Here is a 16,519-nt window from a genome sequence, read left to right as displayed (position 1 = left end):
TCACTGATTCATTGCTGGTGACATCATAGTTTCTGATCATGGGACAAATACAAATACAAGTTGCATGCAAGAAAAAACAACAAAAAATCAGGGAAGTTATACAACAGAGATCTCAGGGATAGTGTTTAAAAATTAAATTGCTTTTTCTCCTATCGGCTTCTTAGGCTGTGGCTTTGGAGCTTCTGATATTCACACCATTCAGATAAGCTTCTGCCAGTTAGAAGGCAACCATGGCAAAGCCAAAATATCCCCCTTTATGGGACTACCCCATTACAGTTTTTGCTATGGTATGTGTGTATGTGTTCAACTTTATGACCAAACAACTTGAAAAAGTTAACAGGTGGTGTGAACTGGGAAGGAAATGAGGTTTTTGAAGCCTGATCATCCTTCCAAATGCTTCTGTAGCCATTTTCTCCCTATCTAGTCAGAGAACAAGACAGGAAGCATAAGAATTTTATCAGGGGAAATTATGGTGAAGAAAATACCTGACTTCAAATTATACCACAAAACTGCAGTAACCAAAACAGCCTGGTACTGGTATAAAGGTGCACACATAGACTAAAGTAACGGAAAATCTGGAAATAAAGTCATATAGCTATGACCAAAAAAGTGAAACCTTACCTTTTTCATCATTGTGTTTCAAGACTGCCTGAAAACAAACAGAAAGCTCAGTGACTTTAAGAAGAGATGATTACTCAGTTACGTTTAATCAGTATAGACAGTTGATCCAGATTTTTCAGGACCCAAATTGGATTATCTACAAATTAACCACACAATTGCCATATAAACCCTTCATTTTAACTTCAAAGAAACATTCTCTGTACAGGTACTGAGGTTATTCTATTAAATTATTGTTCACAAGCGGTGTTATTTTAGAATGTTTCTTTGCCAAGTAATATCTATGGGTGCCATAGTGTTTTAAAATACACAAATATGGTTCAGGTCCAGTTGGGACTGGTATTCTTTGTAAGCAGTGACTTATCAATTGAAAAGACTAATTTAATATTTCGCTGAAAAAAAGTTCTTAAGAAATAAGACTTTGTACACTAGAGAAGTATAGAATTTGTCAAAAAACAGAATAAATGCTTATATTTTCCTTAGCTTAGTTCAGAATTCAGATCCAAAAGCATCTTCTGGGATATTATACTTTTATCTGCTCACTTTAGCAATGGCTGGAGATAAAGGCCTCAGATGTTGTTTTCATGACACAGTTTTCTTTATATATATATATATATATATTTTTTTTTTTTTTTTGCAGTTTCTGGCTTGGGCTGGGTTTGAACCCACCACCTCCGGCATATAGGACTGGCGCCCTACCCCTTTGAGCCACAGGCGCCGCCCATGACACAGTTTTCTTTTTTTTTTTTTTTTTTTTTATTGTTGGGGATTCATTGAGGGTACAATAAGCCAGTTACACTGATTGCAATTGTTAGGTAAAGTCCCTCTTGCAATCATGTCTTGCCCCCATAAAGTGTGACACACACTAAGGCCCCACCCTCCTCCCTCCATCCCTCTTTCTGCTTCCCCCCCCATAAACTTAATTGTCATTAATTGTCCTCATATCAAGATTGAGTACATAGGATTCATGCTTCTCCATTCTTGTGATGCTTTACTAAGAATAATGTCTTCCACTTCCATCCAGGTTAATACGAAGGATGTAAAGTCTCCATTTTTTTTAATAGCTGAATAGTATTCCATGGTATACATATACCACAGCTTGTTAATCCATTCCTGGGTTGGTGGGCATTTAGGCTGTTTCCACATTTTGGCAATGGTAAATTGAGCTGCAATAAACAGTCTAGTACAAGTGTCCTTATGATAAAAGGATTTTTTTCCTTCTGGGTAGATGCCCAGTAATGGGATTGCAGGATCAAATGGGAGGTCTAGGTTGAGTGCTTTGAGGTTTCTCCATACTTCCTTCCAGAAAGGTTGTACTAGTTTGCAGTCCCACCAGCAGTGTCAAAGTGTTCCCTTCTCTCCACATCCACGCCAGCATCTGCAGTTTTGAGATTTTGTGATGTGGGCCATTCTCACTGGGGTTAGATGATATCTCAGGGTTGTTTTGATTTGCATTTCTCTAATATATAGAGATGATGAACATTTTTTCATGTGTTTGTTAGCCATTCGTCTGTCATCTTTAGAGAAAGTTCTATTCATGTCACTTGCCCATTGATATAAGGGATTGTTGGCTTTTTTCATGTGGATTAATTTGAGTTCTCTATAGATCCTGGTTATCAAGCTTTTGTCTGATTGAAAATATGCAAATATCCTTTCCCATTGTGTAGGTTGTCTCTTTGCTTTGGTTATTGTCTCCTTAGCTGTACAGAAGCTTTTCAGTTTAATGAAGTCCCATTTGTTTATTTTTGTTGTTGTTGCAATTGCCATGGCAGTCTTCATGAAGTCTTCCCCCAGGCCAATATCTTCCAGTGTTTTTCCTATGCTTTCTTTGAGGATTTTTATTGTTTCATGCCTTAAATTTAAGTCCTTTATCCATCTTGAATCAATTTTTGTGAGTGGGGAAAGGTGTGGGTCCAGTTTCAGTCTTTTACATGTAGACATCCAGTTCTCCCAACACCATTTATTGAATAGGGAGTCTTTCCCCCAAGGTAAGTTCTTGTTTGGTTTATCAAAGATTAGGTGTTTGTAAGATGTTAGTTTCATTTCTTGGTGTTCAATTCAATTCCAAGTGTCTAGGTCTCTGTTTTTGTGCCAGTACCATGCTGTCTTGACCACTATGGCTTTGTAGTACAGACTAAAATCTGGTATGCTGATGCCCCCAGCTTTATTTTTGTTACTAAGAACTGCCTTAGCTATACGGGGATTTTTCCGGTTCCATACAAAACGCAGAATCATTTTTTCCAAATCTTGAAAGTACGATGTAGGTACTTTGATAGGAATGGCATTGAATAGGTAGATAGCTTTGGGAAGTATAGACATTTTAACAATGTTGATTCTTCCCATCCATGAGCATGGTATGTTCTTCCATTTGTTAATATCCTCTGCTATTTCCTTTCTGAGGATTTCATAGTTTTCTTTATAGAGGTCCTTCACCTCCTTCGTTAGGTATATTCCTAGGTATTTCATTTTCTTTGAAACTATGGTGAAGGGAGTTGTGTCCTTAATTAGCTTCTCATCTTGACTGTTATTGGTGTATACAAAGGCTACTGACTTGTGGACATTGATTTTATATCCTGAAACATTACTGTATTTTTTGATGACTTCTAGGAGTCTTGTGGTTGAGTCTTTGGGGTTCTCTAAGTATAAGATCATGTCATCAGCAAAGAGGGAGAGTTTGACCTCCTCTGCTCCCATTTGGATTCCCTTTATTTCCTTGTCTTGCCTAATTGTATTGGCTAGAACTTCCAGCACTATGTTGAATAGTAAAGGTGACAGAGGACAACCTTGTCAGGTTCCAGTTCTAAGAGGAAAAGCTTTCAGTTTTACTCCATTCAGTAAAATATTGGCTGTGGGTTTGTCATAGATAGCTTCAATCAGTTTTAGAAATGTGCCACCTATGCCTATACTCTTCAGTGTTCTCATTAGAAAAGGATGCTGGATTTTATCAAATGCTTTTTCTGCATCTATTGAGAGGATCATGTGATCTTTATTTTTGCCTCTGTTAATATGGTGGATAACGTTTATGGACTTGCGTATGTTAAACCAGCCTTGCATCCCTGGGATGAAGCCTACTTGATCATGATGAATGACTTTTTTGATGATAAGCTGTAATCTATTGGCTAGGATTTTGTTGAGAATTTTTCCATCTATATTCATGAGTGAGATTGGTCTGAAATTTTCCTTTTTGTTTGGGTCTTTTCCTGGTTTTGGTATCAGGGTGATGTTTGCTTCATAGAATGTGTTAGGGAAGATTCCTTCTTCCTCAGTTTTTTGGAATAATTTCTGCAGTACAGGAATAAGCTCTTCCTCGAAGGTTTGATAGAATTCTGGAGTGAAGCCATCTGGACCAGGGCATTTTTTAGTTGGAAGCTTTTTTATTGTTTCTCTGATCTCAGTGCTTGAAATTGGTCTGTTCAGGAGGTCTATTTCATCCTGGCTAAGTCTAGGGAAAGGGTGTGATTCCAAATATTGATCCATTTCCTTCACATTATCAAATTTCTGGGCATAGAGTTTCTGGTAGTATTCAGAGATGATCTCTTGTATCTCTGTGGGATCAGTTGTTATTTCCCCTTTATCGTATCTGATTGAGGTTATTAGAGATTTTACTTTTCTATTTCTGGTTAGTCTGGCCAATGGTTTATCTATTTTATTTATTTTTTCAAAAAACCAACTCCTTGTTTCATTAATTTTCTGAATGATTCTTTTGTTTTCAATTTCATTGATCTCTGATTTGATTTTGGATATTTCTTTTCTTCTACTGAGTTTAGGCTTAGATTGTTCTTCTTTTTCCAATTCCATAAGATCTCTTGTGAGATTGTTGATGTGCTCTCTTTCTGTTTTTCGAATATAGGCATCTAAAGCGATGAATTTTCCTCTCAAAACTGCTTTTGCAGTATCCCACAGGTTTTGGTAGCTTGTGTCTTCATTGTTGTTATGCTCAAGGAAGTTAATGATTTCCTGTTTTATTTCTTCCTTCACCCATCTGTTATTCAACAGAAGATTGTTTAGTTTCCATGCCTTTGGGTGGGGTCGAGCATTTTTGTTAGAGTTGAGTTCCACCTTTAGTGCCTTATGGTCTGAAAAGATACAAGGTAAAATTTCAATTCTTTTGATTCTGTTGATATTTGTTTTGTGTCCCAGGATATGATCAATTTTGGAGAATGTTCCATGGGGTGATGAGAAGAATGTATATTCTTTATCTTTGGGGTGGAGTGTTCTATATGCGTCTATCAAGCATAGATGTTCTAGGGTCTCATTTAAATCTCTTACATCTTTGTTTAATTTCTGTTTAGAGGATCTGTCCAGCTCTGTAAGAGGAGTGTTAAAGTCCCCTGTTATGATGGTATTATCAGATATCATATTGCTCAGACTGAGTAAGGTCTGCTTCAAGAATCTGGGAGCATTTAAATTGGGTGCATAAATATTTAGAATTGAAATGTCTTCTTGTTGTAGTTTTCCCTTGACCAATATAAAGTGACCATCTTTGTCTTTTTTGACTTTAGTTGCTTTAAATCCACATGTATCCGAAAATAAGATTGCAACTCCTCTTTTCTTCTGAATTCCATTCGCCTGAAAAATTGTCTTCCAACCCTTGACTCGGAGCTTTAATTTGTCTTTTGAAGGCAGGTGTGTTTCTTGCAGACAACAAATGGATGGCTTGTGTTTTTTAATCCAGTCAGCCAATCTATGTCTCTTCAGTGGGGAATTCAAGCCATTAACATTTATTGAGGTAATTGATAAGTGTGGTAGTATTCTATTCATCTTATTTGGTGAGAGTCCATTGCTTAGTTTTATCTTTTGCATCAGTGTGGAGGTTAGGTTCTGTTCTTTGATTTCTGAGTTCTTACTTTGCTGCTGATCTATTGTGGTGGTCAGTGTGCAGAACAGGTTGAAGTATTTCCTGTAGAGCTGGTTTTGTTGTGGCAAATTTCCTCAATGTTTGTATATCCGTAAATGATTTGATTTCTCCGTCAATTTTGAAGCTTAGCTTAGCAGGGTACAGAATTCTGGGCTGAAAATTGTTCTGTTTAAGTAGATTAAAGGTAGATGACCATTGTCTTCTTGCTTGGAAAGTTTCATTAGAGAAGTCTGCGGTAACTCTGATGGATTTGCCCCTGTAGGTCAACTGGCGCTTACTCCTGGCAGCTTGCAGAATCTTTTCTTTTGTCTTGACTTTGGACAGGTTCATCACAATGTGTCTTGGAGAAGCTCGGTTAGAGTTGAGGCGACCCGGGGTCCGATATCCCTCTGAAAGCAGTGTGTCAGACTCTTTGGTGATGTTTGGGAAATTTTCTTTTATAATATTCTCTAGTATGGCTTCCATTCCTCTGGGGCATTCTTCTTCCCCTTCTGGAATTCCTATAACTCGTATGTTGGAACGCTTCATAAAGTCCCATAATTCTGACAGTGAACGTTCTGCTTTCTCTCTCTTCTTTTCTGCCTCTTTTACTGTCTGAGTTATCTCAAGAACTTTGTCTTCTACCTCTGAAATTCTTTCTTCTGCATGGTCTAACTTGTTGCTGATACTTTCCATTGTATCCTTAAGTTCCCTAATTGACTGTTTCAGTTCCTTCAGGTCTGCTATATCCTTTTTATATTCTTCATATCATTCATCTCTTATTTGATTCTGTTTTTGGATTTCCTTTTGGTTATTTTCCACTTTATCAGCAATTTCCTTCATTGTTTCCATCATTTCTTTCATTGTTTTCAACATGTGTATTCTAAATTCCCTTTCTGTCATTCCTAACATTTCTATACTGGTGGAATCATCTGCAGTAGCTACCTCATGGTCCCTTGGTGGGGTTGTTCTAGACTGGTTCTTCATGTTGCCTGGAGTTTTCTGCTGATTCTTCCTCATGAGTGATTTCTTTTATCTGTTTCCTTGCCCTAATTTTCCTTTCACTTCCTCTCGCTCTTTAAGTTCTTGTGCCTGTGGACTAAGGGTTACAGGACCAGAAGGGTGAGAAGGTTGAAGAGCAAAAAAAGGGGATGAAAGAAAGGAGGACCGAGTGATAAGAAAAAAAGAAAGATAGAGAAAGGAGAGGGGGTGGGTATAAGGAATATTGACAAAAAGAAGAGAGGCACAGAAAGAGGGAGACAAGGCAATATAGGTGTACAGTAGGGTACTTTGACACAACCTTAAAAAACCCCACCTTCTGGGGGTGCCCAGTTGCGTGGTTCCCTTGAGGTCAGCAGCTCTTTGCTAACCTGATCAGACACAGTACCCCACCTCCACCAAGTAGAGAGGAAAGACAAAAATGCTATAAATCAAACCAAAAGAAGCAAACAGAAAACTTTACAGGGATAAAATTGGGTGAAAAACCAAATTATATCGGTAGAAACACTAGCAAAAATGAAGTTGAAGTTATTAAAAAAGGCAGCAATGGGAAATTATAATTGAACTAGGAAAATTGAGAAAGAAAAAGGGATCTGTGTGGAAAAGATTGAAATTAAAAAAACAAAAGAACATCAGCAACGTCAAAATAAACAAACAAAAGAAACAACCAAACAAAAAAAAAAATAAAAAAATACACAACCAAAAACAAAGCAGTTTGTATATGTTATTGAATATTGTCTGGGCAACACGTGGTCTTCTGGGGTATGAGATGTTAGTCACAGTTCTGATACGACTGGAGGCTGCTGATTTCTCAAACCCCAGCAGGTAGACACCCTAAATCTCTCTTCAGCCTACTTAAAAGGCACTTTGAACTTGTAAACTTGCTGAGCGGAAGCTTTCCCAGCTTTCTCGCTGGAATCGCTGCTGAGGTGGCTATCCACTTACCCACTGTGCCAAAACCGGTCTCACTTTGCCCCTGAGTGTTAGGGCTGCAAGGCAGCTCAAACCCCACCCTTAGACTACTTGGTTGCTGGGTTACCAGCTCCCACCCGTTTCTAGCTCTGCGACCCTGAGGGCGGAGCTTGCCAGGGCAGATCACTGACAATGGATCCGTGTGACCCACCGCCAAACACTATTAGCTCCGTCTGGCTCAGCGGCTCAGACTGGGGCCCTAGACAACGGCCAAAGTTCTCCGCACTCCCGCTCAGGCCTTCCCCAAGGCAGTTCAACTCAGTGCCAAGTCCAAGGACATCAAAACAGTTCACAGGTAAGGCCTTTCTGGTTTGCAGTCTCGCTGCTACTGAACTTACAGTTGTGGGCGGGTTTAGACGGATTGAACACACGCGACCACTTGCCGGTTTTCCACTGTTTTAGTCCTCCTCTTGGGGTCCAGAAGTCTCTCGCTGACTCCCTGTATCTTCATAGGAGTGATGATAGGCAGTTCCCACCAGCCAGAGATGCCTGGAGTCCTATCTCCCCAGACTCACGGTGCCCAGATGCAAGGAAGCTGTTACTCGGCTGCCATCTTGCTCCGCCTCCTCCCATGACACAGTTTTCTAATTGATTCTTTTCTCGGCAGGTTCCAGAAGGAAAAGTGGTCGTTCTTAATTTCCGATTCATCGACCTGGAGAGTGATAACTTGTGCCGCTATGACTTTGTGGACGTGTACAATGGCCACACCAATGGCCAGCGCATTGGGCGCTTCTGTGGCACATTCCGGCCTGGAGCCCTTGTGTCCAGTGGCAACAAGATGATGGTGCAGATGATTTCTGATGCCAACACAGCTGGGAATGGCTTCATGGCCATGTTCTCCGCTGCTGAACCAAATGAAAGAGGTATCATTTCCATATAATGGCAATAACAACTGTAATGACAGCTCACGGTTATTGAACACCTATTGTGTGTCAGATACTATCTTGACACCTCATATATATTTACATCTTTAATCTAAAGCTTAATAGCAGTTCTTCTCAGAGAGCTAGTGAATGCCATCAAACCATCAAGAGACCATTAAAAAGTCATTAAAAAGTCATTCGCTTTATTTAAGTCCATATACATTCTTGTAAATTCAAATATGGAAATATACAGACCAAAAATGTGGAGTTTGCAGACATAAATCCACATACAGATATACAAATATATCCCTGAACCCCTTTGTAGTCTCCTCACCAGAAATAGCCATGGCCAGTGGTTTCTCTACCTTTTTAGATGTGCTTAATTATATTTATTGGCTTTTACAAAAGCTTTTAAAAATATAAGTAGGGTTATATATTCTTGTTATTTTATAACTTAAAATATGTCTTGGGATATTTTCATGTCAGTACTTGTGAGCCCACAAGGGTAGAAACCTCTACCCTTGAAAGGTAAGTATAGAGTTGGGGAGGTACCTGTGGCTCAGTGGGTAGGGCGCCAGCCCCATATACCAAGGGTGGTGGGTTCGAACCCAGCCCTGGCCAAACTGCAACAAAAAAATAGCTGGGCATTGTGGCTGGTGCCTGTAGTCCCAGTTACTCAGGAGGCTGAGGCAAGAGAATCACCTAAGCCCAGGAGTTGGAGGTTGCTGTCAGCTGTGATGCCAGGGCACTCTACCCAGGGTGATAAAGTGAGACTCTGTCTCTAAAAAACAAATAAATAAATAGAAAGGTAAGTATAGAGGACAATCTTTACAAGTTTGCAGTCTTTCACCTAAGGCACTCCCTAATCTGCTCATGGTTTAGACTATAGTGCAACATAGATTCAATGTAATTCCCACCAAAATTTGGTATCATGTCCTTAGAAAAAATAATCTTAAACTTCATGTGGAACCAAAAAAGACCCCCCAATAGCCAAAGCAATCTTTAGTTAAAAAAAAAAAAAAATCTACAGGCATCACATTACCTGACTTCAAAGTATACCACAAGACTGCAGTAACCAAAACAGCATGGTACTGCTATAAAGGTAGACACACAGACTAATGTAACAGAGAATCCAGAAATAAGATCATATAGCTATGATCATCTGATTTTTGACAAAACTGACAAATACATACACTGCAGAAAGGATGCCCTACTCAATGAATGGTGCTGGGAAATTTGACAGCCACATGTGGAAGAATAAAAGTGAATCCTTGTCTTTCACCATATACAAAAGTTAACTCAAGATGGATTAAAGACTTACATGTAAGACCCGACACCATAAAAATTCTAGAAGAAAATATAGGAAAAACTCTTCGGTATATTGACCTAGGCAAAGAGTTTATGAGTAAGACCCCAGCAACCAATATAGCAACAAAAACAATAAACGTGATTAATTATCTGACAAAAAGCTACTATCTACAATCTACAAAGAATTTAAACAAATCAGTGAGACAAACCAAATAGCCCCATCAAAAAATGGACAAAAGACATGAACAAACTTTTCTTAAAAGTAGATGATCAACTGGCTAAAAAAAATATGGAAAATGCTCAGAGATCAGGGAAATGCAAATTAAAACCATGATGAAACCCACCTTTTCCTTGTCATAACTGCCATTATTAAAAAAGTCAAAAAGCAATAGATGTTGATACAGTTGCAGTGAAAGGGAATGTTTATATGCTGGGAATGGGAAGATCCCCTTGTACAACTAATATGGAGATTCCTCAAAAAACTAAAAGTAGACTCACCATTTGATCCAGCAATCTCACTGCTGGATATCTACCCAAAGGAAAAGAAGTCATTTTATCAAAAAGACACCTGCACGTGAATGTTTATTGCAGCACAATTCACAATTGCAAAAATATGAAACCAGCGTAAGTGCCCATCATCTGAAGAGTGGAAGGAAAATGTGGTATGTCTATACACAGAGAGTGCCAAAAATATGTACACATATGTTAAGAAAAGAAAAAAACTATTAAAATTATGATACTCAAGTCACATTTGGCTTCTGCAGTTACAAGAGATATAAGATACAACATACAGGGTAACATGTTATTGGTATATGTTGAGTATTACAATTTTAGTACAGCTTTTACCTTTCTTAAAATATGTGTACTTTTTGGGCACCCTTTGTGTATGTATATACATACCCTCACACATATATACCATGGTGTACTACTCAGCCTTAAAGAGGAAGGAAATAATGTCTTTTGCAGAAACTTAGATGGAACTGGAGACCAATATCCTAAGTGAAGAATCTCAGAAATGGAAAAACAGATACCACATGTTCCTACTTATCAGTGGGGGCTAAAGGAAGGAAATATAGCATCATGAAGAGCAGGCAGGGACCTTGGAAACTAGGAAGGGAGGAGGGTAGAAGAGGGAAGAGGAATACGAATCTACCCATTGAGTACAGTGTGCCCTATTCTGGTGACAGGTACTGAGGGCCCTGACTCTAACATGATACAATTCACCCACATAACAAAAACCACATGTACCCCCTACATTTTTTTATATTTGAAAAAGAAAAGAAAAAGAAACAGTTAAGAAAGAAAAAAAGAAGAGTTCCTGGCTCTAAATCCGCTTCTTCCCTCTCTTGTGTTGATGTGATATGTGAAGTAACATAGAGACAGTTCATTTTGTGTGTGTCCAACCATTTTTTAAAGGGGAATTTTTTTTCTGCCTTTGCCATTATTTACTGTACTGCCACTGAATGTTCCACATTCTCTATGTTCTGCATGGTTGTATTGCTGTGACTTGTATCAGGATGTAAACTTGTGGGCTTTTTCCCCATATTTAATATCTTCAGGGGATCAGTACTGTGGAGGACGCCTTGAAAGACCTTCTGGCTCCTTTAAAACTCCCAACTGGCCAGACCGGGATTACCCTGCAGGAGTCACTTGTGTGTGGCACATTATAGCCCCGAAGAATCAGGTGAGGTTCTTGCAAACGAGCAGATGCTTGTGTGTGTGACTTTCCCAGACAGTGTGGGGGGCCAGCTCTCTGGAGCCTCCCCGGGTTGTGGAGCTTATTTGAGAGCTAAGGATACAGTGACAGGAAGGCCTCTGGACACAGTTTCCTCACATGAAGACCCAGGTTAAATTTGCACTTTAGACTATTTGACTTGCAAAGTCATAGATTTAATTTCCTACTATGGAATTATAATTTTCCAAACAGTTTCTAAAAATATAAATGATAAGCAAATCCCACATAAGATTGTTTAACCCAGTAGCAGATGTTACAAGGGGCAGAGACTAACTGTGGGAGGATGGGAATTGCCAGGTATGTATACATTTCAGGTTACCGTTTTTTCACTTAGCAAACCCTTTGCGTTCTGATAATAGTCATCGTAGTCACCAAATCAAAAAGCCTGTGTGCATCACTTCAACAAAGCCAGTGAGCGAAAGCCAGCCACATCATCTCTTTAAAAAAACAAGATGTCTGATGTAAATGCTGGTCTGCTTTAGGGTGTTTTTGGTTGTGGTTTAAAATAAAAATTGTTAACTAGCTGGGTATAGTGGCAGGTGCCTGTAATCCCCCAGCTACTCAGGAGGCTGAGCCAAGAGGATTGTTCAAGCCCAAGAGTTTGAGGTTGCTGTGAGCTATGATGTGACAGCACTCTACACAGGGTGACTGAGTGAGACTCTGGGTCCAAAAAATTAATTAAAAAATATTCAAGTCCCCCCACAGAAAAGCTTTATCCTTTGCTCTAAAATAATCAACAGAGGTCAAGTTTTCTAGTATATTAGTTTGTGATTACATATATGAAAGAAAGTGGTTCCCAAAAAGGAAACCACTTTCAGATATTAATCACAGGATAGAACTTGGCATAGACTAGATGCAAATGTCCACTTTGTGGACATTTTAGAATAACCTTATAAGAATTTACTATTATTGGGCGGCGCCTGTGGCTCAGTCGGTAGGGCGCCTGCCCCATATACTGAGGGTGGCGGGTTCAAACCCGGCCCCGGCCAAACTGCAACAAAAAAATAGCCGAGCATTGTGGCGGGCGCCTGTAGTCCCAGCTACTCGGGAGGCTGAGGCAAGAGAATCGCTTAATCCCAGGAGTTGGAGGTTGCTGTGAGCTGTGTGAGGCCACGGCACTCTACCGAGGGCCATAAAGTGAGACTCTGTCTCTACAAAAAAAAAAAAGAATTTACTATTATTACAAACACTATATACTTTAATCCAGACAGTATGAGGTAAACATTATGATACTGTTAAACTTTTCTAAATTGATCTTTCATATAGCTTGCACAAATACTATTTGCCATATATTTGTAGTATTTTTTAACAGAAAATTATTTAGGCCAATATACTATGCAAGTTAGTGATTTTAACATACATACACATACACATATACTCATACATCTATACACATACACTGTTTGATCATAATTCCAAAACTCAATTTTTAAAAAGAAAAATATTGTCATCTATTTAATGGAAGATTCTTTAAATCTATAGAACATTTTATAGTTTAAAATAACATTTAAAATTACATTTCTGAAACATTTAAATCATTACATAGGTCTTGAAAAACTATATTGGTCATTGTCTCTTTATAACATTTATAAATATATTTGACTAAATCCAACTTAATTATACTTGAAGATTACAGTTCAGCATCTCTTTTCCATTGTTCTTCCTTTTGATTATATATATTGAAAGTTGAGTTTTATTTTTTTAGTGTGATCTTTAGCCTTAGTGAATTTGAGTTTTTAATCATTAACATACTAATTTTAGTAGTATTTAAAATTGCTGGCAGCTCTTCCCAGAGGAGAAAATATAATAAGAGAATTAAGTCCTAAATAGATTCTATGTAAGTCTATGGGAATTTTCTTTTATTAAAGAATTGCCTCCACATTTTATCACAACTTTTCCTTTTCCTCTTATTTATTATCTTATTTTTTTATCTTCTCTCCAAAAAGTTTTTATGTGACTAATTTCTAAGTAGAAAAAGTCTAGTCAATTTATTAATAACCTGGAAAGCATTTTGTTAATAACTAGTGAGAGGTCCCTGGACCCAAAGAGGGAAGGAGTCTGATACACTTTACGGTATAAAAAAGCCATTATTCACCCATCACTGGTGCTGACTTTTTTAAAGGTAAGTAAATAGGTAGATGTGTGGCAATTATGTTCATCTGATTTGTTGTGTCATCTGAGATGTTGCTTTTATTAGTGTGTCTGAGTTAGCTAATAGGAATTAATACCTATTATGTAACAGGATTTAATGTCCATTATCTTCCCTGAAGTAGCAGGGAGGGTTCTCACTCACTTGCTCCCCAGCAAGAGTGACTACCAGCCGTCCTGGGTATTAATAAGCCCAGTATGATTTCCTTTGATTCACACATTGGAGGTGCTCTTACAAAATCTACTTGTAAGGGGAATGCTTGGCCGCCTATTAAATAATGCTTGGCTGGCTATTAAATAATGCTTGGTCGTCTATTCACTTGAATAGTTTAGGACAATATTACTGGTGCTAGTGCAAAAAAAAAAACTTAAGAAATACCTAAAAATTCTAACAGTGACTTTGTATGTCCATTTCTATACAACCTCTTCAAAAATCAACCACCTCCCAAGTAGGCTTTAAAACACATCAAGAAGGTATTGTAGTCAGTTCCAACCTCCCTGAATCTCTGGTCCTAAAAATTTGACTCTGTTGCATGTGACTGGAATGTCAGTCTCTCTCCCTCGAAAGGGTAACAGCTCTGTCCACTCATCTCACTCCACATACATGTATGGGCACACCACACCCCAACTAATCTAGGGGTATCTTAGACAATACTTTTAAAAACATTCTTAATGAATGCGTAATATTTATATATGCGTAATATGTATATAAAATACTAAATTCATAAGAATGTTATATATATATTCTAATCTTCCCTTTTCTTTAGCACAGACCATGAAGATTTTATTCATGTTAATATTTTTCTATGATATACTATTTAATGTTACCTATGTGTTCCTTGTATGGAAGTTCCATTAAATAATCTGCTCTTGCTGGACATTTAGGTATCTGATTTTTCTTTGTTTTAATTTAATTTCTTTATTTGTTTATTTTTTATTTGTATATATTCGGGAGTACAAGTTCACTATTGCTACCTTGGTATATATTGCACTGTGGTGAAGTCAAGGCCTTTAGTGCAACCATCACGGGAACAATGCATATTATAAACTCTTCTACCTCTCCTAGTCTCCATTGTCTAACATTCCACACTTTGCTTCCGTGTGTAAGCATAATTTAGCTCACACTTGTAACTGAGAACATGCAGTATTTGTCTTTCTGTGTTTATTTCATTAAGATAATGGTCTCCGCCTGTAGTCCCAGCTACTCGGGAGGCTGAGGCAAGAGAATCGCTTAAGCCCAGGAGTTGGAGGTTGCTGTGAGCTGTATGATGCCATGGCACTCTACTGAGGGCCATAAAGTGAAACTCTGTCTCTACAAAAAAAAAAAGATAATGGTCTCCAGTTTCATCTATGTTGCTACAAAAGACAGGATTTTGTTTTTTTTGTGTGTGGCTGAATAGTACTCCATTTTGTGTGTGTGTGTGTGTACGAATTTTCTTTAGCCAATCATCCATGATGTATATTTAGGTTGGTTGAATATCTTTGCTATTGCAAATTGTGCTGTGATAAAAATAGGAGTGCAGGTATCTTTTTTAATATATTGATTTCTTTTCCTTTGGGTAGATACCTACTAGTGGGCTTCCCCATCAAAGGGTAGTTCGTTTTATATCTTTGCAAAATCTCCATACTGTTTTCCAGAAAGGTTGTACTAATTTAGATCCCTCCCACAGTGTGTAAGAGTTCTCTTTTCTCCTTATCCTCACCAACATCTTTTTATTTGTCTTTTCATTAATAGCCATTCTGACTAGTGTAAGATGATATGCTTTTGTGGATTTAATTTGCATTTATGTGGATGATTAGTGATTTTTGAGCATTTTTTTTTTTTTTTTGTAGAGACAGAGTCTCACTTTATGGCCCTCGGTAGAGTGCCGTGGCCTCACACAGCTCACAGCAACCTCCAACTCCTGGGCTTAAGCGATTCTCTTGCCTCAGCCTCCCGAGTAGCTGGGACTACAGGCGGAGCATTTTTTTCATATGTCTTTTGGCCATTTTATTTTCTTTTGAAAAATGTCTATTCATGTTTTTTGTCCACTTTTTTTTTTTTTTAGAGAGAGAATCTCAGTCTGTTGCCTTCAGTAGAGTGCTGTGACATCACAGCTCACAGCAACCTCAAATTCCCTCAAACTCTTCGGCTTAAGTGATTCTCTTGCCTCAGCCTCCCAAGCAGCTATGGGCACCCACCATCCTTTGTCCACTTTTAAATGGGATTAGTGGGAGGGGCGTTATTGAGTTGTTTGAGTTCTTTATAAATTCTGGATGTTAATCAGATCCATAGTAATTTTCCCTAGGTTTTCTTCTACTAATTTTATATTTTCAGGTCTTACATTAAAGTTCTAATCTGTGTTCAGTTGATTTTTATATATTATATGGTGAGTGTAGGACTCTAGTTTCATCTTTCTACATGTGGCTATCCAATTTTCTTAGCACAGTTTATTAAAGAGAATGTCCTTTCCTCAGTGTATGTTCTTGTTGACGTTGTCAAAGATCAGTTCACTATAAATATGTGGCTTTATTTCTTGATTCTTTATCTTGTTCCACTGATCTATTTTTATACCAGTACTGTGCTGCTTTGGTTACTACAGCCTTGTAGTATAATTTGAAGTCCAGCAAATTAGTCAGCTGGAATGATGCCTCCAACTTTGTTCTTTTTGCTTAAGATTGCTTTCTCTATTCAGGCTCTTTTATGGTTCCACATGAATTTCTAGGATAGTTTTTCCTATTTCTTTGAAAAATGATGTTGGTTTTTCGATAGAGATCAAATTGAATCTATAGATTGCTATGAACATTTAAATGATATTAATTCTTGCAATTGATGAGCATGGATGTTTTTTGTGTTATCTCTAATTTATTTCAATATTTTATAGTTTTCCTTGTGTAGATTATTTCACTTCCTTGGTTAAATATATTCCTTCGAAAATTGTTGTCATTATTATTATTTTCATAACCACTAGACCACCAGGAAAAATATATTCGTAGGGTTTTTTTTTTTCTCATAGCTATTGTAAATGGGACTGCCTTCTTGATTTAGTTCTTGGGTGA

At 38.0% G+C, this 16,519-nt stretch overlaps 1 protein-coding gene across 1 annotated transcript in view; it reads left to right on the top strand.

Moving 5' to 3' along the window:
- PCOLCE2 (procollagen C-endopeptidase enhancer 2) overlaps positions 1-16,519 on the top strand; it is a 78,821-nt gene that overhangs the window by 44,982 nt on the left and 17,320 nt on the right. Inside the window, exons 3-4 of the mRNA XM_053599552.1 lie at positions 8,034-8,289; positions 11,157-11,281. Of these exons, the coding sequence (XP_053455527.1) occupies positions 8,034-8,289; positions 11,157-11,281 (381 nt within the window). The remainder of the gene's footprint in view (positions 1-8,033; positions 8,290-11,156; positions 11,282-16,519) is intronic.

The sequence above is a fragment of the Nycticebus coucang genome, chromosome 8 (genome assembly GCF_027406575.1).
Source record: "Nycticebus coucang isolate mNycCou1 chromosome 8, mNycCou1.pri, whole genome shotgun sequence".
NCBI lineage: Eukaryota > Metazoa > Chordata > Mammalia > Primates > Lorisidae > Nycticebus > Nycticebus coucang.
Note: the sequence above shows the minus strand (reverse complement) of the source record. Positions and strands in the feature narration are given on the sequence as shown.